Here is a 21,704-nt window from a genome sequence, read left to right as displayed (position 1 = left end):
TAGAGAGATTACTGATGCCATAAACAAGAGTGTCAAATTGTTAAATCAACAACAGGAGTCACTGTGTACTTACTCCTCTTGTGGGATCTCTGTCCTTAATGTGTTGTCCAATGTGAAGTAATGCTGTAACTAGTTTTGAAACAGTATTTTTTTTAACTTTTATTTAATGAATATAAATTTCCAAAGTACAACTTATGGATTACAATGGCTTCCCCCCCCATAATGTCCCTCCCACCCGCAACCCTCCCCTTTCCCACTCCCTCTCCCCTTCCATTCACATCAAGATTCATTTTCGATTATCTTAATAGACAGAAGATCAGCTTAGTATACATTAAGTAAGGATTTCAACAGTTTGCTCCCACACAGAAACATAAAGTGAAAAATAATAGATGATTTTTTTAAATGATGATGAAATCAGATCAGACCTATTGTCATGTTTAATCCCAGTGAGAGTCGAGAGTCAAGTTGGGAATTGATAATTTCTTTCTTTTTTTTTTTTTTTTTTGCAGAAGATCAGTTTAGTATGCATTAAGTAAAGATTTCAACAGTTTGCACCCACATAGAAACACAAAGTGAAATATACTGTTTGAGTACTCGTTATAGCATTAAATCTCAATGTACAGCACATTAAGGACAGAGATCCTGCATGAGGAGTAAGTGCACAGTGAATCCTGTTGTTGACTTTACAAATTGACACTCCTGTCTATGGCATCAGTAATCTCCCTATGCTCCAGTCATGAGTTTCCAAGGCTGTGGAAGCCCTCTGAGTTCTCCGACTCTTATCTTTGAAACAGTATTTTTACACTTTATGTTCTGTGTGGGTGCAAACTGATGAAATCTTTACTTAATATATACTAAATTGATCTTATGTATATAAAGATAATTGAAAATGAATCTTGATGTGAATGGAATGGGAGAGGGAGAGGGAAATGGAAGGGGTGCGAGTGGGAGGGAAATTATTGGGGGGGGGAGCCATTGTAATCCATAAACTGAACTTTTGAAATTTATATTTACTAAATAAAAGTTTTAAAAAAAAGAAAAGCAGGAATGCAGTAGGAAATGAAAAAACTGATGTACCAACAGTGGCTTACTAAGTACCACACAAATCAGAATTAACCAAGAACAACCATTAGAGCTTCACTTTCTCTTCCACATAACAGATGCAACAAAACTCAAGGAAGCTCAGACTCAGCTGAAAATGGAGAGTCAGTGACAGCAGCAAAGCCTCCTCAGAAGACCACCAGATCACCTCCTCCCACGGCCTTTCCATAGTGTCCTACAGACAGAACTGCACCCAGCCAATGTGTTTGCTTCCATCTTGAATCACCTTGGCAAAGTTAACATATATATAAATAATATATATTAAAATATATATAAAAATATTTATTAAAGCTTATGTATAAAAAGCTTATATATATATATATATATATAAACTTTGTTTATGCTTGGTGACCCAAAATCAAAGTTATGCAGTGGCATGGAAATGTCCACATATAGTTCAGTTACTGATAGGATAACTGGAAGTGTTGCTGGGACCACAGAAGCCAAAAGCAAATAGTGTGAGCCCGGTTTGACTTCCACAAAAGATGGATCTGTGCTAGCTCTCTGGGAACTGACTTGAATCACAATGGAAGACCAGAGCCATCAAGCATTGAAACAGACATTTTATACTCTACCCCTAACAAACTCAAGAAAGAAGAGTGGTGAGAGATGTTTTTCCAAGAAGGTATTATAAACTTTGGTTATGATGTTGAATTTGGTTTTTGCTGGAGCTGCAATCCTTGGTTCCATTGTCCATGGTCATGAGAGCTAACTTGGTGGGTACCTGATGACCTTGGATTATATAAAATTATTCCATTCTCTAGAATTTAAAAATTATTCTCTAGTCCATGCTTTCTCACACAACACTATTTTTTATAAATAAATCATTTTGAGTTTATTTATTTGAAAAACAGTTACAGAAAGAGGCAGAGCCAAAGAGAGGGAGAAACATCTTCCATCCTCTAGTTCACTCCCAAAATGGCCATAATGGCTGGAGTTGAGCCCATCTAAACCAGAAGCCAGGAGCCAGGAGCATCTTTTGGGTCTCCCACATGGGCACAGGGACCCAAGGACTTGGGCCATCCTCCACTACATTTCCAGGCACAATAGCAGGGAGCTGGATCGAAAGAGGAGTAGCTGGAACTCATACCAGGGCCAATCTGAGATGCCTGCGCTATAGGTCGGGGTTTTAACCCACTCTGCCACAATGCTGGCCCCAACACACACCATCATTGACCTTTCAGATCACATCATTCTTGGTTGTGCAAAGAAGATGTCCTGCACAATGTAAGATGATTCTCTGGGCCTCTGGTCAGTATATGCCAATAATATTCTTGCTGGAACCCCATAACACACGCTATTGCAGACAACGGCTATAGACATGACCAAATGCTCCCAAGAGAGTGTTGCCAGATCAAATATTGCACGAGACACAATAAAGAAAAAACATGATTCACAGTGTGTCTGAAATTCAAATTTCAGTTGGTCTTCTCTATCTCCATTTGAAAAATCTGATAATCCAACCTAAAAGACAAAATCATCCCTACCAATCACACCTCCTGTCCCATTTGAGAGCAAATGCTCCAGTTCATGGTGAGTAGTGGACAAAAGTGATGATGATGGGGTTTGGAGACTGTAATGATCAGATTTACATTTTGAACAAAATAGTGGGACACATCTGAGCTCTGCTCACAAGTCAATACTGCTGTGGTCAACATCCCATTAGCACAGATGAGTCATTCTCATCTGACTGAAGCCCTTGGATCTCCTGTTGAGAAAGTAACTGAATATGGGATTTCAGACAACCCAGCCATATCCACCCCTGAGGAGTCTGTCCTCACCTCCAAAGCTGGAGGAATAAAGGCAATGGTTACTTGTGTCCTATGCTTCAGGTTTTTCTGCTAACTCTAACAAGTGTTCTTGCTGGTGCCGCGGCTCACTAGGCTAATCCTCCGCCTTGCGGCGCAAGCACACCGGGTTCTAGACCCAGTCGGGGCACCGGATTCTGTCCCGGTTGCCCCTCTTCCAGGCCAGCTCTCTGCTGTGGCCAGGGAGTGTAGTGGAGGATGGCCCAAGTGTTTGGGCCCTGCACCCCATGGGAGACCAGGAGAAGCACCTGGCTCCTGCCTTCGGATTAGCGCGGTACGCCGGCCGCAGTGCGCCAGCCACGGCGGCCATTGGAGGGTGAACCAACGGCAAAAGGAAGACCTTTCTCTCTGTCTCTCTCTCTCTCTCACTGTCCACTCTGCCTGTCAAAAAATTAAAAAAAAATAAAAATAAAAAAAATAAAAGAAGTGTTCTTGTCTCCTTTACGCTGTTTGTATTAAAGACTAATTAACCAATAAGATGTATTGGGGAGAATGAACGAGAAATCTTTTTCCCTGTCCCGAAATCTAATTAAATGTGTCCTAGAAACAGGGCATGCTCTTGTTCTGGCATAGCTGGGACTTGTAATTCCAATCCAAGAATGTCTGTGGTGGAATTCATCAGAACAACATGTATTGTTTTACATATCTCTTAAACTGCTAGTAGACTTATAAAACAACTCAAGGAAATGATAGGCATAAATCAATGTAGTTTATTGGGCTTCTCTCCCTATTATCATTTTAGTTTCTCTGTCTCTGATGGTCTGAGATTTGGAGATGGCTTCCTGGTCCCACACCACAGAGCTCTCATCTGTAGAACAACAGCACAGCTGCCTCGGTGATCTCCCGGCTGCTGCTATAACCCTGATGAGCTCCATATCCACTCCAGTCAAAGGCGGAGAAATCCCCACACTGCCTGGGATTGCCCTCTGGGAAGTATCCTCCTCCACCGATGCAGTGCTGGGAACACAAAGAAGGGACACAAGAAGTGCTGACACCAGTGGGTAATTAAGGGCCAAGTTCTCTGGAGCCCTTGGCCAGAATCTGCATGACTTTGACCACTCCCTCCCATAAAACCCTGTCCCCACAGGATTCAATGGTAATGATCTTTTTTTCTTACTTCTGTACTTTTCTTTTTTGAAAAGACAAAAAATATTTAAATAAATAAGTAAATAAAAATATATTGATAAATATGTTGATAAAACAAAATTCCAACAAAATGAATTCTGTTCCTGTAACATCAACAGTCAATAGAGTGAGTGCAAGTGAGCATCCACAGAGACGCACCCTGTCAGAGCCACATAGGCACACACACACACATAGACACAAACACAAACTCACACAGGCGTACACAGATACACAGACACATGAACAGACACACACAAGCACACATGCATACACAGAACAACACAGACGCAGACAAACAAACTCAAACATACACACGTAATCACACACAGACACATTCACACAAACACACATATATACACACCCACAGAGCACTGAAATCCTGAAACACTCACATGCTCGGTGTTACAGCCAGTAACTTTCATGCCAGCACACAGCGCATTGGCTGCTCTCTCATTGTTAAACACCCTGAACTGGACAAATCCGGCAACAAATTCCTCTGAAAAAGAAGAGGTAAAGAAACAGTCAAATGTTCAAAGAAAGGGCTAGAAACAGTTTTGATCTGCTCATCAATTCTTTAAGCCCTAAGTCCAGCATGCCCTCCAACCCAGCACCACTGTCTGTGGCCAGTGACAGGTGCACTGAACCCTGAACTAGTCCTTGTGGGAACTTCCCTCTGTGTGGAAAGACAGAGCTAACCCTAGGACTTTACAAAAGGATGCTCTTCTGCTTAGGACATGGAGGAGAAAGGAAACTCAGCACGGAGATCAGCAACAAGACCTTACAAGGTCCAGCAAGGATCAGCCATGATCAGGTGTCACCACCTGCTTCTCTGCACACTTCTCCAATTGCCAGGTGTGGATCCTCCCATCATCACCTGCCCTCATCCACACAGAAAAGTATAACCAAAATGCCTTTGCCAATCTATGACTTGCAATTTTATTATACCAGAAGAAGTTTGTCTTATGATCACTAACAGCTATCCTTCATTACAAAAATTAATTTCTCTCACCACATTGCCAGTTTTTCTTTCCTGGGAATGGTATCCTGTGCCTTTCCTTAACTCTTACAAGAGGCAACTTCCTTCTTTTGATCTTTTCATATCCAGAGCGACTGAAGTTGGTGTGACTATACCCTATTCAAGCATATTATATCTCTTCTGCATTTATTTTCTCAGAAATAGGATTATTTTGTCAAACTGTATGAATATTTCTATGACAGGGTTATTACCGTATATAATTTACAAATCCCTTCTTCTCTGCTTTGATTCTTGACAACGAAAAAGAGGGGAGAGATACAAAAAATACAAACAGCATTTGAAAATGAAAAAGAATCTAATTTACAAGAGGCAAGTTAAGGAAGTGGATTTAAAAAAAAAAAAACCTAGGTTTACATCCTTTGAAAATTCTAACTACCTCATTGTCTCTTGATAAATAAATGACATGACTATGTCGAGTTCCTAGAGAACAGTCAGGCAAGTTGTAAGTGCTCAATGAATACCAAAAATAATGAACTGTCATTGGTAATTTCCTGTGAAGGCACCTAAAGGTTAATGATGGCACTCACTCTGACCCACAGGAGAGTAATAAGATGCAGTTTTCTCAGCATCACCAAAGTCATAGAGCACAGGAATCGCTGGGCCGTTGTCAGACATACACTTCCCCGAGCCGTACTTCACTGGGTATTCCTGCAAAGTGTAAAAGAGGAGTTGAGTGAGGAGAGTGGAGCAGCTGCCAATTGTGAAAAGTTAGGAAGTCCCTACAAGCCAATTCATTATTCAAAAACCACTTTCAATAACCCTGATTCCTTTCTCCCCAGAGCTATGTCTCTCCAATAGTCCCAAGCTCCTAGTCCCTGCCTCTCTCCCCAGCCTCCACAGTTCTCCGCCCTTGCTTGGCTCAGACTTCTGGGAGAGGCAGGACATGGGTTCACAGTGAACCACAAGTAGGAGAAACAGGCAAGCACAGGTGCTCAGAGGTTATGTGGGACCAACAGAGCTGACTTGCACCACCCCTAACACACGCTCCCTGTTCCCCAAAGTGCCCACATCCAGAGCCCTGTGTACCTGGTAGAGGCCAAACAGATTGTCTCCCAAGTTCTGGAAGAAGCCAGTGTTGGTGCGGTACCTCAGCAGGGAGCTGTTCCTCCAGTGCTGCAGGGGCGTCTTGTTGGGCACGTGCCAGATTTCCAGGTCCTGGGCCTGGATGTCGTAGTAGCCGGGGTTCTGGGGAGCAGCACATACTGAGACAACCAGCCCAGGAGGTCCCATCTGGCAGAAGACCCCCATGGGCAGCCTTGACTGAACCGGCGGCTTGGAGCTCAGGTGGGATATGGCCACCAGCCTCAGTCAACCACATGTTCAGCACACGATGACTCCCCACCACTACCCCAGTCCATCATGGTCTTGTAGAGGGGAAGATGTGGTCAAGACATCTAAGCACTTCTTATCCAACCCTCCTTTGGTGGGGAAATGTCCTCACCTTTCAACCCTCCTTCTTGCCTGCGTGTGGCCCTGCAAACTCAACTCCTCACCTTGCCCAAGTGGTGGGAAAGAGGCATGGTACCTACCTTGTAGTCATCACCTGTGGCTGCCTCCGCAGACCCGAAGGTGTTGTAATTGGCCCAGTTGCCATCCCCCTCTGGGTAGTCTGCTCTGTTGCCCTGCTGACTGGACCAGCGATCACCCAATGTGCACTTCCCAGCCATGTAGTTCTCGTGCACACTGGCCACCAGGGTCCAGCCACCACCATCTGTGGTCATGTCGCAGAAGGTCTGGTAGATGACCCCATACTTGGTGCGGAGAAAATACAGGCCATCTGTAGAGAGGACCAGACAGAGCATTGCAGTCTGTAAGCTCATGATGGGCTCAGCCCACACCCAGAAAAAAGTCCTGGGAACTGGCTCTCCCACTTTGCATCATTTACCAAGTGTGCCTAAGGCTGCTGCAAGATCCCCCAGGTTCAAGAGTTCATTTTCCTGTGCCTGGAGCAGAGCCTAGAATCATCAATCCTTAGCAATATTCCACAGAAGTTCAACATGGAACCATCATATGACTCAGCAATACCACGCCGAGTTGCACCCACAGCAGCTCACACAGATATCTGTACAGGTATCACATAGATATCTGTGCTGTTCATCACAGCATTAGTATAGGAACAGAATGTAGGAACAACCCAAACACAAATTAACAGACAAATGGATACACAAAGTATTCTCTCTGTGTGTATGTGTGTATGTGTGTGTCTGTGTGTGTGTGTGTATGCACAGAAAGTATAAAAAGCATTGAGTTACACATGGTAAACCACAGTCAAGCCTCTAGAACATGATGCTAAGTAAAATATCCAGGCATAAAGGGCTAAGGGCTAATGGTTCTCCTTCTCTGAGGTGATGAGAAGAGACAAATTCACAGTGAGCGAAAGTAGGGCAGCAGTGACCACAGCTGGAGGACAAGGAGAACATGGAGTTAGTGCTTAGTGGGCACTGAGTGTCTGCAACCACTCTGTGAAATGAAAATATTGTAGAGACCCAGCGTTTTGATGGCTGAACACCAGTGGGAAGGTGGTTACAGACAGTGAGTTAGCCACTAAAATTTTCTAAACTGGAAAATGTGATCCAACATGTTGTCTGTGTGTGTGTGTGTGTGTGTGTGTTGTGTGTAGAGTATTTTTCGGAAAGCAGTAGCTACATAAGTTTGAAAAAAAAGAATATACACATATATTTATTATACATATGATATATTTGTATATATATTTTGCTGCAGTTGTTCAAAAATTCTGAAGGAATCTACACTATCGAAGGGCAGATCTTGACCACGCTGCCTGATTTTGCCTAGATGTCTCAGCACTCACCACATGATTTAGGGCACCCTTGTTTGATTTCCTTGCAGCTTCTGGGCAGATTTGGAGAATACGAACAGGTCCATTCTGAGGGTTCTGTATAGGCCACAGCTACAGAACAAGCAGAGTTTGATTCTCATTCCTGCTTTGACACAAAACCCAGCGTCTTGTTGTCCCCAACTCCAAAATCCATTGTACCTGCAGTGCAGGGCACTGCTGCCCAGGTTCTATAGCCCTGTGATATCCAGATCAGCTCCATTCAACCAAGCTGACCCTGCACTCTGCAGGCTTCTTACACATCCCTTCCACACGACCCCAACTGTGACCTTCCTTGTGCTAAACTCTGGGCATTCCAACACACTCAACATCACCAAGAATTGCCTCCCCAGGGCACGAATGGATACTCAACAAAATTATATGGAGAAGAATAAATGATAAGAGCTAGACATGCCAGCAAACCAAAGTGTGTGATATGAGAGGGGATAGGCCGGAACGGAGGCAGGAGTCCTCAGGATGGGATGTATGAGACCCAGGAGGACTCTGAGTCCAGGCAACACCCAAGTGTGTTCTGAGGAAATATACAAGATTTTGTGCTCGCTTTGGCAGCACATATACTAAAATATACAAGATTTCTCTGTAGGATGAAAGAGAAGAGAATTAAATCAGGGGAAACACGATATCTAAGACCTTGTAAAAACAAAGCAAATCAGAATCCAGCCTACTGAAGAAATTAAGTAGTTTAACATGGCTGAATCTAGGGTGTGAGGTAAGGAAGAGGGAGACAGTGGCTAGGAGACTAATAGAAACACAGAATGAAGACCGTTGTATGTAACTCCATCTCTGTAAACTACTCTAAATGTCTGTAGGAATGGAAACAACCATGATCTGAGAGGGCAGGGGTGTTCAAGTGTAAGGGACACAAACCTCACCACTGTGTCCTAGGAGTTCTGCTTTGCATAATTAAACCTCAGTTTCCTAGAACCTCAAAAAATAAGCTACCAAACAGAGCTTTGTGATAATTAAGGAAGAAGATATCTAAAAACATTGTTTTTCTCTAAAAACATGAACAAGAAAAATACAGATCTTAAGATACCATCACTTTGAATTTTATAGGAAAACCATCAAGACAACATTTCTGAGCATAAAGCTGACTATGCCCTTCCCATGGAAACTCAAGGTTAAGACCACAGGATGAGGAATAGCACAGGACAGACTGTTTCACTGGAGCCTCCACAGGATCACACAGAGGCACAGAACCTGGCCCCAGCCAGTACTATGGGAAACACCCTCCCAGTTTGGCTCTTTACCCTTGGTGGCCAGATCAGCAATCAGCCCACGTGCCTGTCAATCTGTGAATCTCAAAAACACCCTCTCTAGCCTGGATCCAGCCTAGTTCTGCTGTTGAGCTCCAAAGCTGAGCTGGGAACCTGCCGCTCCCAGTGTGAGACCCACCTGCACTTCGCCATCCTGTGGCCACAAGGAGGAGCAGCAGGAAGCCCCGCTGGGTCATGGCAACCTAAAGAGAAGAAAGATGAAGGTCACAGCCTTGACATATTGGGTGTCTAAGTCCTTGCTCCAGTGGACACTGCTATAAAGACTCTAGGATCCCTTGCCTTTGGCTAAACTCACACATCCCTGGGACCAACACCATGGCCGCCTCCCTGAGTTGAAGATGGGGCTCCTGCACTCACAGAGCTTGTTTCTGTCCCAGTTGCACCTTCTCCAACACGGATCACACCGTCCTCCCCTCCAAGCCAGCACAACAGCTAAGTGGAGACAGGGAACAGTCTCTGTGGAGGCTCCTGGTGAAGGGTGAGAAGCTGAGCCCTTTATGGTGAAAGCCCCGTGGGGCCCCACACCCACGTGTCCACCTCACCTCACTGGGCTCAATGCCCAGTGGAGGGACAGCCCTAGTTTTCTCAAGGAGGGTCCTTAATGCCAAATTAATATGTTTAATTTCAAGTTCTGAAAAACAAATCCTAAAGGTCATATACAGGCATGCATAAAAAATTTCAGGAACTCATAGACCATCTCCTTATCCAAAAAGAAAACTCAAGTAGGTGAGTTAACCACCCAGAGTTGGTATTATTTTGTTTTTTTTGTTTGTTTGTTTGTTTGTGTGTTTCTTTCCTTCTGGTAAAAACTTTTTAAAATTAACGATGTACCATCTTCACAGATAAAGAAAATTTTAACACAAACCAGAAAATGGTCATTTCAGAATCAACAAAAACATTCAGGCTGATAAATGCACGGTTCCACAAAGACTCACTTCTTTCTTATTTTTTTCATTTTCCATTAACAGGTGAAACTTTACTACAAATGCATTAGGGAATAAAGCAGCACAAGTTCTCTGGGATGCTTCACCCCTCCTGTATCATTCCAGTTCTGATGTCATTCCTCAGTTCTCAAAAGTCCGTTCAGCTATAATAGAATTGGTCAGTGCCTCCTAAATAAAACCACATGCCTAACATAAGGTTACTACAGCCTCGGTGATACCAGTTTTCAGGAAAACATCACAAATCATTTTTAAGCCAATATTTTCTGGGTTTATAAGTTCAAAGTACTGCTTTAAATGCAATCCTCAAAAACACTGATTTAAAAAAGAGCACCAAGAAGAAAAGCTCAGTGGAGCATTTGTAGCTCTTTCATACTTTTCTCATTGATTTTTGAAATGCTTTGGATTTTTACATATTCAGCATCATTAGCATCTCATCCTCAGGGAAACATGAATCATGGACTAATTTGCAATGGACAGCATCTAAGAACTAGGGAAAATGAAAATCTGTGGTAGGGAGGTCACCCCTTCGACCACCATCGACCAGTGGTCACCCCTTCGACCAGTGACTGTGTCCATTGGCTGAATTGTCCTCCCAGTTCAGGTCTGCATCTGTGATGAAGCTTTCCTCTGAAACTGAGCAAGCCCATCAGCAGGTGGGTGCAACAAAAACTGCACACATCACCTCATGAAACAGGACATGAGGGAGCAGGCAGGCTGGGGTGTGTGTGACACTAGCGCTCCTGGATCGATGTCTTCAAGGCCCTTGGCTCCTAAGTTCTCTCTTCTCTGACTTAAGCCTGTGTCTGTGGCCAAGGCACAGAGGGGTGTGCCAGACATCAACTACAAGACACTGAGTGGGGGAGGTCGCTGCTTCTTCTGGGTCTATTCCTCTCTTTCTTTATTTACTTTATTAGTAGAGAACAGATCATCAGAAATTTCCAGTTTCCTTGTTCACAATTCAGAGGCCTACAAAAGCTGGAGCTGAGCCAGGCTGATGCAGGAGCCAGGAACTAAGGGTGGGTGATAAGGACACAACTGATTGCAGCATCACCTGTCCCTCCTGGGTACACATTACCCAGAACCTGGGATTGGGAGCTGAGCCAAAACCCTAAGACAGGCACTCCAAAGTAGGAGGCAGGCATTTCCCGGAAACATATTAACTACTAGCCAAACAACCACTCTTTTTGGATCTATTTTAGGAGGTGGCCTGCCTTCCCCAGAACCTCAGTCCATTTTTCCTCTTGTCAGGCTGCCCAGAGATAGGTCGCATGCTGAACTAGGTCAGGATGGCTGCCATAACAGAATGCCACACATGTGGCTGAAACATTGCAAATTGTCTGGGCCTCAGTTCTGGTGGCTGCAAGCCCAAGAGTGACATGTGGCCAGCTCTGCACTCTTCTCAGGCCTCCAGCCTCAGCTTGCAGGGGGCCACATTCTAGGCAGTAGTGTGGTCATTGTGCATTCTTCCCTGATTTTCATCTGTGTCTCTCTACTTTCTTCTCTTATAAAGTCACCAGTCATACTGTTTTAGAGCCCACCTAACAACCTCCTTTTCACACAGTCACGTCTTTAAAGACCCTCCTTAAAAAACTGTCACAGGGACTGGCCCTGTGGCTTAGCAGGTAAAGCAGCCATCTGCAGTGCCAGCATCCCATATGGGCAATGGTTTTAATCCCAGTCGCTCCTCTTCTGATCCAAGTCTCTGCTATGGCCTGGGAAAGCAGTGGAAGATGACCAAAGTTCTTGGACTCCTGCACCAACATGGGAGACCCAGAAGAAGATCCTGGCTCCTGGCTTCAGATCCACTCAGCTCCAGCCATTGTGGCTATTTGAGGAGTGAACCAGAGTATGGAAGACTGCCTCTGACTCTCTGTAACTCTGCCTGAAACATAAATAAATGAATCTTTAAAAAAAAAAAAAAAAGTCACATGCTGAGGGCTGGGTATTAGGACTTTAGCATAACAATTTTTGAATGAACATAATTAAGCACACATGATGCACTCACTCATGATGCATTCTCTGGCCAGGAGGATGACACAATCCCAAAGGCTTCAAACTCAGCATCTCAGCTGGGATTAATACTGAAGCATCTGATAGCAAGGCCCTTCCCTGGTCACATTCAGAGATAGGGACCAGTGCTGGAACAAGTTTCAGCTCCATTTGGGACTCTCACATCCTTTGATGCTATTTCCAGTGCTGCTTTATTAATTTACTTTTTTAATTGCTAATTCTAGTTGTTTATATAGAAGGATATATGTTGACTTTGCATTAAAAAAATTCCTTTTTTTTATATTGAACAATGACCAATGGATTTTTTGGAATTCTACATAACAATTACATTATCTGAAAAATAGTATCTGTTATCCTTTCTTATCAGTTGACACAACTTTTAGTTCTTTCTCATGCCTTAGGGCACTGTTGTTCCTATCTGTATCATGTTAAATACCAGAGAAGAAAGTGGGCATAAATCTTCTAATTACAAAAATAAAGAGTGCATTGCTGCACAGTTAGGTAGGAATTTGCTGTGAATTTTGTATAAATAAACTTTATCTGACTATGAAATTCAATTATTTACCTTACTTGAGAGACAGAAAGAGCTCCCATCTACTGCTTCAATCCTGAAACCAGGTCCGGTTACTTAAGGCATCATCACAATTTCCCAAGGCCTAAATTAGCAAAGGTCTAGAGTTGTGAGCTGGAATTAGATAACAAACCCAGGCACTGAAGGCTGGGCTATTCTTCCCTTCTCCACTGTCTTCTATCACTAGGCTAAATGCTCAACCCAGAAATTCCCTTCTTATCTTGGAGGCTTTTTCTTTAGTCAGGTGGGGACAGGATGATAGAAAGAGACAATTCCCCTCTATTTTTTCACTCTCCAAATGCCCACAATAGCCAGTACAGTGCCCAGACAAACATGGAGCTAGAAACTCATCTAAGTCTTCCATATGGGTAGCAGGAGCCAGTTAAAACTAACTGAGTCATTGCTGCTGCCTATAATGGCCTGCATTATCAGGAAACTGAAGTCAGTAGCCAAAGCAGAGTGTTTACATATCTCTCAATGCCATTATCAGGAAAAAGTTTATGAGACACTGTGTTTGCTAAGCTAATATTTTATATCTTACAGATGCATGAACAAGAGAAAACAGAATTGTATCCAGGACAAAGACTGCATTCAAATATAATTTAACTTCCCTAAAGAGTACACTTGACACTTTAATAGCCTGGATTTGGGGTATACCTTAATTCAATAGCATATCTAAGTTTGTATTTCATTTTAAGAAGTATATAAAACAGCAGGCATTTTATCGCTAACATCACAGAATCTGCAGAAAGGCTTACTCCAACATTAACAATGAAGTGCTACTCTGAAATGAGAACTTCCTACAATCCCCAACATGAGATATCAAACCCAGGATCCAGAACTAATTAGATATGTGACACTGGGCAAACCACTGCATCCCTCTCAACCTCAGGCTTCACATCTGTAAATTCGGGGTTATATGCTCCTCCTCACTGGAGTGTTAAGAGGGTAAAATGACAAGAGCAAATGAGAATGTGTGCAAACATATGAAAGGCATGATTATCAACAAGATGACCTCAGAGACCTTGACTTCTCTTTCCACCACTGTTGGCAGCTCCCTTCAGCTGGGATGCACAGCTCAGTCCAGAGAGGACAACATTTCACATAATAATTCAATAGCACTTCAGCCAGACCCAGTCTAGACTCACTTCTACTTCCAGAGATCCCTTCTTTGGGAAACATATGTAGTTTATAATTTGAGCTGCAATAAACATTAAGGTGCAGACAAGGAGCATGGAATTTCATAAGGTCTCCCTTGTGGGTGGCAGGGGCCTAGTTACATAAGCCAAAATCTGCTGATTTCCTAAGTGAAATGGCAGGGAGCTGGATTGGAAGCACTGCAGCCTGGATTCCAACTGGTCGCATAAAGATGCCCATGTCACAGGCCACAGCATAATACACTGGTGCCAGGATGCTGGCCAATAAACCTTGATTTGACTTTAAGATGAATTTATTATTCATTTTAAACAGAGTTACATAGAGAGAGGGAGACAAACACACACAGAGAGAGAGAGAGAGAGAGAGAGAGAGAAAGAAAGAAACTTTCCATCGAGTAGCCAATTTCACAAATGACCACAACAGCCACAGGTTGGCCAGGTCAAAGAAGCCAGGAACATAGGAACATGGAACTACTTCTGGGTGTCCCATGTACAAACCCCAAGTTCAGAGAAAGAAGAAATCTAAAAAAACCTATGGATACACAAATAACCACTGATCATACTCAGGATCATACTGCTGAGGGTGATCCTTCTCTGCTACTGACACTGCTGAAACCCCATCAGGCACTGCACACCAGATAAAAGTCATGGCCCCACCCCAGTGCTGACCCAGAAATTCCTGGCTTAGCCTGACCGAGCCCCAGCTATTGTGGCCATTTGGGGAGTGTACCTGTGGGTGCAAGATATCTCTTTCAAACTCTCTCTCTCTTGCTCTCTCTAACTCTTCCTTTCAAATAAATAAAAATATATTTATAAAGATTTATTTATTTATTGGAAAGTCAGAGTTACACAGAGGGAGAAGGAAGGCATAGAGAGAAAGTGAGCAAGACTTTCCATCCACTGGTTCACTCCCCATATGGCTGAAATGGCCAAAGCTGTGCCAATCTGAAGCCAGGGTCCAGGAGCCTCCTCCTGGTCTTCCATGCGGGTACAGGGGCCCAAGGATTTGGGCCATCTTCCACTGCTTTCCCAGACCATATCAAAGAGCTGTAACAGAAGTGGAGCAACCAGGACTAAAATCAGTGCCCATATGGGATGCTAGTGTTACCAGGCATGGCCTCACCCACTATGCCATAGCACCAGTCCCAAATAAAAATTTTGAAAAGTAATCAAGAATGTGAAATGCAATTGCTGCCCCCACTCCTGATGATCACCACACCTTTCCTGCTTGAGCAGGCAGTCATCCAACTCCCAATACAGGTAAAGTGCCACGTCACAGTGACCATTGGTGGTACAAAAGCTGACACTGTTTGTCCTATAGAAGCCTTGTGAAGGACAAAATAACAACTAAGAATTCTTGCCCTGGAGTTGGAGCCTGGGAGGTTTCCAAGGTGGCTGAATGGGAATCCTGTAACAGAAAGGAAATAGCCAGAAAACCAAACTGAGGAACAGTGTGCAAATAATAGACCTCCTAGACTCTTAGATGTAACCATATCATTAAAGACCAAAAAAAATCTGTTACTATTTTAGATTCAAAGGGCCAAAATATGTAGCAAATAAAGTAGCCATCTTTAATGCCTGCCAATTGGTAGCAGGTGCATCCACTAACAAGGCTGTCTCTCAGTCTTGTTCAGCTGGTTCTGGTTGACTGTCAGTTGCAGGCTTGATGTTTCTGGCTGGTACCCAAATAGGCTATCCGCATTCTCTGGAAAGAAAAAAAAAAGAAAGCATATCCTTGGCCCTTGGTTAGCATAAGCCTTTTTAAGGGCATTGGAAATCATGATCTGAATTTTGCATCCACTCTGACATTAACGGCAAACATGCGGGTAGGATGGGGTTTAACGGATGGGGTTGTCTAATTTTTCCCACAGATATTTGAGAGGTGGCTGACTAGACATTGCTGCGTTGCTGCTGTCATGTCATTTTCACTGTCGGAGCTCTCTCTCCCCAAGTCTTCAACTGTTACCTGTGAATTTGCCGGGTGAACAGAAAGTGAAAGGAGGAGCTGAGAAGCGGCATTATGCTCTGGGTGGTGTGTGCCTAACCTGGGGTCACTTCAACCAACGACAAGGACAAGGAAACAGGTGTAGGAGGGGATTCTGTGCTCACCCTCACAGAACCGAACAGCACACAAAACAGAGGGGCCTACTTGCCGAAATCAAGGGGGGACATTGCCAAGTCTGTCCACTGTCTCTCTCCTACCCACGTTGGGCACCAGATGTTGAGGTTGATTCATTCTGAGAGGAGTAGCATGGTGGGAATAAGAGGCGCAGAGTCATGACAAAGACACCAGGAGTGGGTGAAAGTGGGCCAGAGTCACGCAGCCCACAGACTCATTTATTTCAGTTTTTGCAGCAGCTTATATAGTCGTGGCAGCCAATCTGGTCAAGGAGCAGTTTATGCCCTAACCTGTTGCCAGGGAGGCTCCTTTGAAAGGTGGATGCAAAGCACATTAGCTCCTGCTCGGGCTCCTAGTACAGGCTTCAGAAGCATCTGAAATTCAGGCTCTGCTTCCTGCAGGAACAGCAGAGAAGCCAGCATCACCCTCTGACCACCGTGCTGCACACATTGGCATCCCCACACTCCTTGTTTCAGATTCCAGGGCCTTCAGTTTCTTTTCACGGGCAGGGAGGGTCTGGGACTGGGCAGGGGATGAGGGTGCGGCACTGTCTCCCTATCAGCTGGGTGGGACTCTGACCACTCCACCAGTGCCAGGTGTTGGTCGCCAGCAGCAATATGCCTGATCAGCGGAAGCAGGCCAGAGAGGGAGCGGTGGTAAACACAAGGTGTGCATCAGGCCAAGTACCTGTGAGGAAGTGGAACTTTTCCGAGTACTCCACGGTGCCCACTAAGTACTACATGTCTGCACTTTCTCCTGCCTGCCGTCTTGTCTGTAGGAGCAGGTGTCCAGGAACTGAACAAAGAGCTCCTAGAGCTCTGTGTCTGAAACCGTATGAAGGTTATGAATTTCCACAAATTTAAAATGACATTAAGACTTCAGATGCCCCAAATTAAAAGGCAGGAAATCACCACGGAAAGGAGAAGCAGGTGGGAAAGCCGGGCCTTACGGATGCCAGCGGGAAGCAAGTGTTTTTCAGGCTCATTTCAGATGTCTCCCTCATGAAAAGCACATACAAACTGGAGGAGCAAGGAATCAAGACACTGAGCGCACAGTCCAGGGAGCAGAATGCTGATCCCTGTAGGCCAGGGACATCTTTCCTTGTGGTGAAATGAGACGGCCCTGCCAAGATGGCCGCTGGCAAGCAAGCATCAGTTATTCAGGAATGGCTTCAGAACCCACCTTTCAAAGGAGCCTCCCTGGAGGGGATTGGGCATGTGCATTGGATTGCCCCCCTCCTTCTTCTTAGGCAGGAGAGGACGATTCATGATCAGCACCAGCTAAAACCCAAACCTTATCGGTCAACGTAGAGCCTGGGGGAGCCAGGCTGCAAGCATGGTACCCCTGGGAGGCTAAGGACCGCAAGGAACTCTGCAAGGCTGTTGCTGAGGACGGCCCCAATTCACCATGGGTGCTTACTCTCCTTCAGGACATAGCATATCACCCCTGCGTGCCTAAGGATTGGCTTGACTGTGCAAAGGCTACCCTCAGTGGCCCACAATTCATTAAATGGGTGGCATATTACAAGGAAGAATGCAGGGTTTGGCCCGAAGATAATAGGCAGGCACAACCGCCAATCTCTATTACCTACCCCATGCTTGCAGGAACCGGGGAAGGTTTCACTACTGGCATTCAGCAGGCTGCAGTGCCCGCCCCCTACCGGGACCAGGTTAGGCAAGTGGGATTGTCAGCCTGGCAAAAGTTGCACGAGGGGTCAACAGAGTCACTCCTGGCAGGAGTTAGACAAAAACTTGGCGAACCCCTCGTGGACTTTATCAATAGGGTGGAACAGAATGTTAAATGTAAGCTCCCTGCAGGAGACCTTAGGGAACAGTTATTAAAACAAAAAGGGGGAGTGGCTACCCCCCCATCTACAGTTACATAAGGCCTTGTTTATCATCAATATTTTAAATTTTTTGAAAGGATCAAGGGAATGAAGTTTTCAAAAACACTGGGGACATTTAACCCCTAAACCACAGATGCTCATTAGATGGAGAGACCCTCTCACCCGACTCTGGAAAGGGCCTGACCTGCTGATTCAGCTGGGAAGGGGATTTGGCTGTGTGTTCCCCATAAGAGAATTGACACCAATTTGGATACCTGCCAGAAATATCAGGCCTATGCCCGATACAAGTAACAACCCACCCAGGGAGCAGTACACCCCTGAGGGAGATCCCCTTGCCTTCCCTCTTCCAGAAACGGATGGAAATCCAGAGGCAGGTGATGATGCGGATGCTACTCTTCACTGTGATCCTGACAATAAGTGCCCAGCCCAGTGATGGGGGATTCGATGACCCAAACATGATCATCAAAACACTCCAGGAGGACCTGGAAAAAAGACGAAGAGAACTCCAAGAAAGCCCCTTTTGGACAGGCCTTAATGGACTCCTGCCCTACCTCCTCCCTCTTCTTGGACCACTGCTTGCCCTGCTTTAATCCTTGCTATTGGCCCCATGCATAACGAATAGGCTTATACAGTTTATACAACAGTGCATAGAGGCAATAAGGGTGAGACAGATTGAGGTTCACTACCAGAGGCTGGTAGCCACAGAGGAATATGATCCCCTGAACTGGGGAAGTACCCCCAGTGCTCTCCACATTGCCAATGATGGGTAAGACTCTGGAAGAACTTGAACAACCTAAGACAGGTGGTGGGGAAGGCTAAGCATGCTCCCATAATTACAAGTCATGTGACACCCCAAGACGGGTAAAGCACTCAGCATCCTGTACCAACCTAAGACAGGGCTCATGGCCAAGCTGACTGGGTTACAAATGACGGGTAAGGGCAAGGATGGCTGAGGGCAACCTAAGACAAGGACTGCGTGTTAAAACAAAAAGGGGGAGCTGTGGGGGAGGCTGAATCTGGAGAGGCCTAGAAGAACTTCCTAAGCCTGCCTTGAGTTTGAAGACCTGTCTTTAAGTTTCAAATCCCTGGCAGTAAACAACCCAGCTCCAGGGCACTTTTGCCTAACGATCATTGAGGTATTATAATAGGATTGGCTAAAACCCTTTTGCATCACATCACCCTACCCCTTGCTCACATCCACTCTGTACCGCAGCTATATAAACACCGCCCTTTTACAATAAAGTGAGATCCTGCTTCAACTAGACTCCCCACTGCATCTGATTGTCCCCTAGGTTCAGGGAGGCTGAGTGGCAGGTGGCGCACTTCCACTCCTCAGACAAGACAGGCTGCAGGCAGCTTGCCTAATTCTCTGGCAGTGAAAAGGAAGAGTCACCGCAGACATGCATGCCAACAGAAAATAAAAGAGTTGGTGGAGCCATCTTAATATCAGACAAAATAGACTTTAACACAAAAAGTGTTAAAAGAGACAAAGAAGGGCACTATGTAATGATTAAGGGATCAATTCAACAGGAAGATGTAACTATTATAAACGTATATGACCTAACTAGAGGGCACCTGGCTATAAAAAAAAGAAATACTAAGGGATTTAAAGTGAGACTTATTCTCCAGTACAATAGTAAGGTGGGACTTCAATACTTCACTTTCAGCACTGGACATATCAATCAGACAGAAAATCAACAAGGAAACAGCAGATTTAATGGACACTATAGACCAAATGGACCTAACAGATATCTACAGAACTTTTCATCCTACAGTTGCAGAATACACATTCTTCTCAGCAGTGCATGGAACTTTCTCTAAGATTGACCACATATTAAGCCATAAAGCTAGTACCAGCAAATTTTTAAAAAATGGAAATCATACCACGCATCATCTCAGACCACAGTGGAATGAAGCTGGAAATCAGCAACTCAAGAATCTCTAGAGCATATACAAACACATGGAGACTGAACAATATGCACCTAAATAAACAGTGGTTCATAGAAGAAATCAAAAGAGAAATCAAAAACTTTCTGGAAACAAATGAAGATGACAACACAACATATCAAAACTTATAGGAGAGCCGGCGCTGTGGCTCAATAGGCTAATCCTCCACCTTGCGGCGCCGGCACACCGGGTTCTAGTCCCGGTTGGGGCGCCGGATTCTGTCCCGGTTGCCCCTCTTCCAGGCCAGCTCTCTGCTATGGCCAGGGAGTGCAGTGGAGGATGGCCCAGGTGCTTGGGCCCTGCACCCCATGGGAGACCAGGAAAAGCACCTGGATCCTGGCTCCTGCCATCGGATCAGTGCGGTGCGCCGGCTGCAGCGGTGGCCATTGGAGGGTGAACCAACGGCAAAGGAAGACCTTTCTCTCTGTCTCTCTCTCTCACTGTCCACTCTGCCTGTCAAAAAAAAAAAAAACACTTATAGGATACAGCAAAAGCAGTGTTAAGAGGAAAGTTTATAGCAATAGGTGCTTACATCAAAAAATTGGAAAGGCACCAAATAAATGAGCTCTCCATACATCTCAAGGATATAGAAAAACAATAGCAAACCAAACCCAAAGCTAGTAGGAGAAATGAAATAATTAAAATTAGAGAAGAAATCAACAAAATTGAATCAAAAAAATACAAAAGATTAGCAAAATGAAGAGCTGGTTTTTTGAAAAAATAAACAACATTGACAAAACAAGGCCCAACTAACCAAAAAAAGGAGGGAAAAGATCCAAATCAATAAAATTAGAGATGAAAAAGGAAATGTAACAACGGACACCACAGAAACAAAAAGAGTCATCAGAAATTAGTACAAAGAGTTGCATGCCAACGTACTGGGAAACCTAGCAGATATGGATAGATTCCTGGACACATACAACCTAACTAAATTGAGCCATGAAGACATAGAAAACCTAAACAGACCCCTAACCAAGATGGAAATTTAATCTCCCAACAAAGAAAAGCCCAGGACCGGATGGATTCACTACTGAATTCTACCAGACATTTAAGGAAGAATGAACTCCAAATCTTACCAAGCTACTCAAAACAATGGAAAGAGAGGGAATGTTGCTGTGGATTCATTCTGAGAGGAGAAGCACGGTGGAGGCAAGAGGTGCAGAGTCACAATACAGACACCGGGAGTCGAGTGAAAGCAGGCCAGAGGTGAGCAGCTTGCAGACTCATTTATTTCAGTTGGAGAAGCAGCTTATATAGCCGAGGCAGCCAATCCAGTCAAGGGACGGTTAATACCATAACCAATCACTGCCTGTTGCCAGGCAGGCTCCTTTGCCAGGTGGGTTCTGAAGCTATTTCCTGAGTAACTGATGCTCGCTCACCATTGTCAACTAAGCATGGCCTTCTCATTCCATCACATTTCCCCTTTTTTGTTCATTTTTGAGCAACTGGAGGCATGATCATTGGCCATACCATTGTTGTCCCCATTTGCATGCAGTGTCTTCATGCAGCTGTGCCTGTCTTGGGTTGTTCCCCAGGGGATCTTACCTGTCATTGACTAACCAGCCCTCAAAACGGGAGACCACAGGAGTGCTTGCTCAGATGAGGGAAGGAATGAGGAACAATGGTAATCAGGAATGGCATGACCACACACAGGCTGCAGGCCATTCGAGTTGCTGACTGGAGCTAGTAGGGCATTAAGCAGTAGCAGATGTGGCTGTAGGCAGTTCCTCAGGCCAGGATGATAGGGCAGGTGCATCCTCTAACAAGGCACTCTCTCAGTCTTGTTCAGCTGGTTCTGGTTGACTGTCTGTTGCAGGCTTGATGTTTCTGGCTAGTACCAAAGTGGGCTGTCCTGCATTCTCTTGAAAGACACAGCACATCCTCAGCCCTTGGTTAGCAGAAGCCTTTT

General features: G+C 44.7%; 1 protein-coding gene across 2 annotated transcripts; it reads right to left on the bottom strand.

Moving 5' to 3' along the window:
• Positions 1–3,596: 3,596 nt before the first annotated feature.
• On the bottom strand, positions 3,597–21,047 carry LOC100341697 (intelectin-1). 2 transcript variants are annotated; one of them, XM_089336946.1, is made up of 8 exons: positions 20,872–21,047; positions 9,320–9,383; positions 7,880–7,978; positions 6,600–6,847; positions 6,097–6,255; positions 5,598–5,718; positions 4,427–4,530; positions 3,597–3,866 (listed from the first exon to the last, which is right to left on the bottom strand). In XM_089336946.1, the coding sequence occupies exons 2-8, from the start codon at positions 9,375–9,377 to the stop codon at positions 3,714–3,716; spliced, it is 942 nt and encodes a 313-aa protein (XP_089193072.1). In that variant the 5' UTR covers positions 9,378–9,383; positions 20,872–21,047; the 3' UTR covers positions 3,597–3,713. The 2 variants fall into 2 exon arrangements, with proteins under 2 accessions (XP_089193072.1, XP_017201032.2); XM_017345543.4 differs by lacking the exon at positions 20,872–21,047 and adding an exon at positions 9,559–9,711.
• Positions 21,048–21,704: the final 657 nt, after the last annotated feature.

This window comes from Oryctolagus cuniculus, chromosome 7, assembly GCF_051225735.1.
Source record: "Oryctolagus cuniculus isolate XC-2025 breed Fujian yellow rabbit chromosome 7, ASM5122573v1, whole genome shotgun sequence".
NCBI lineage: Eukaryota > Metazoa > Chordata > Mammalia > Lagomorpha > Leporidae > Oryctolagus > Oryctolagus cuniculus.
This window is presented reverse-complemented; position numbering and strand designations above follow the sequence as displayed.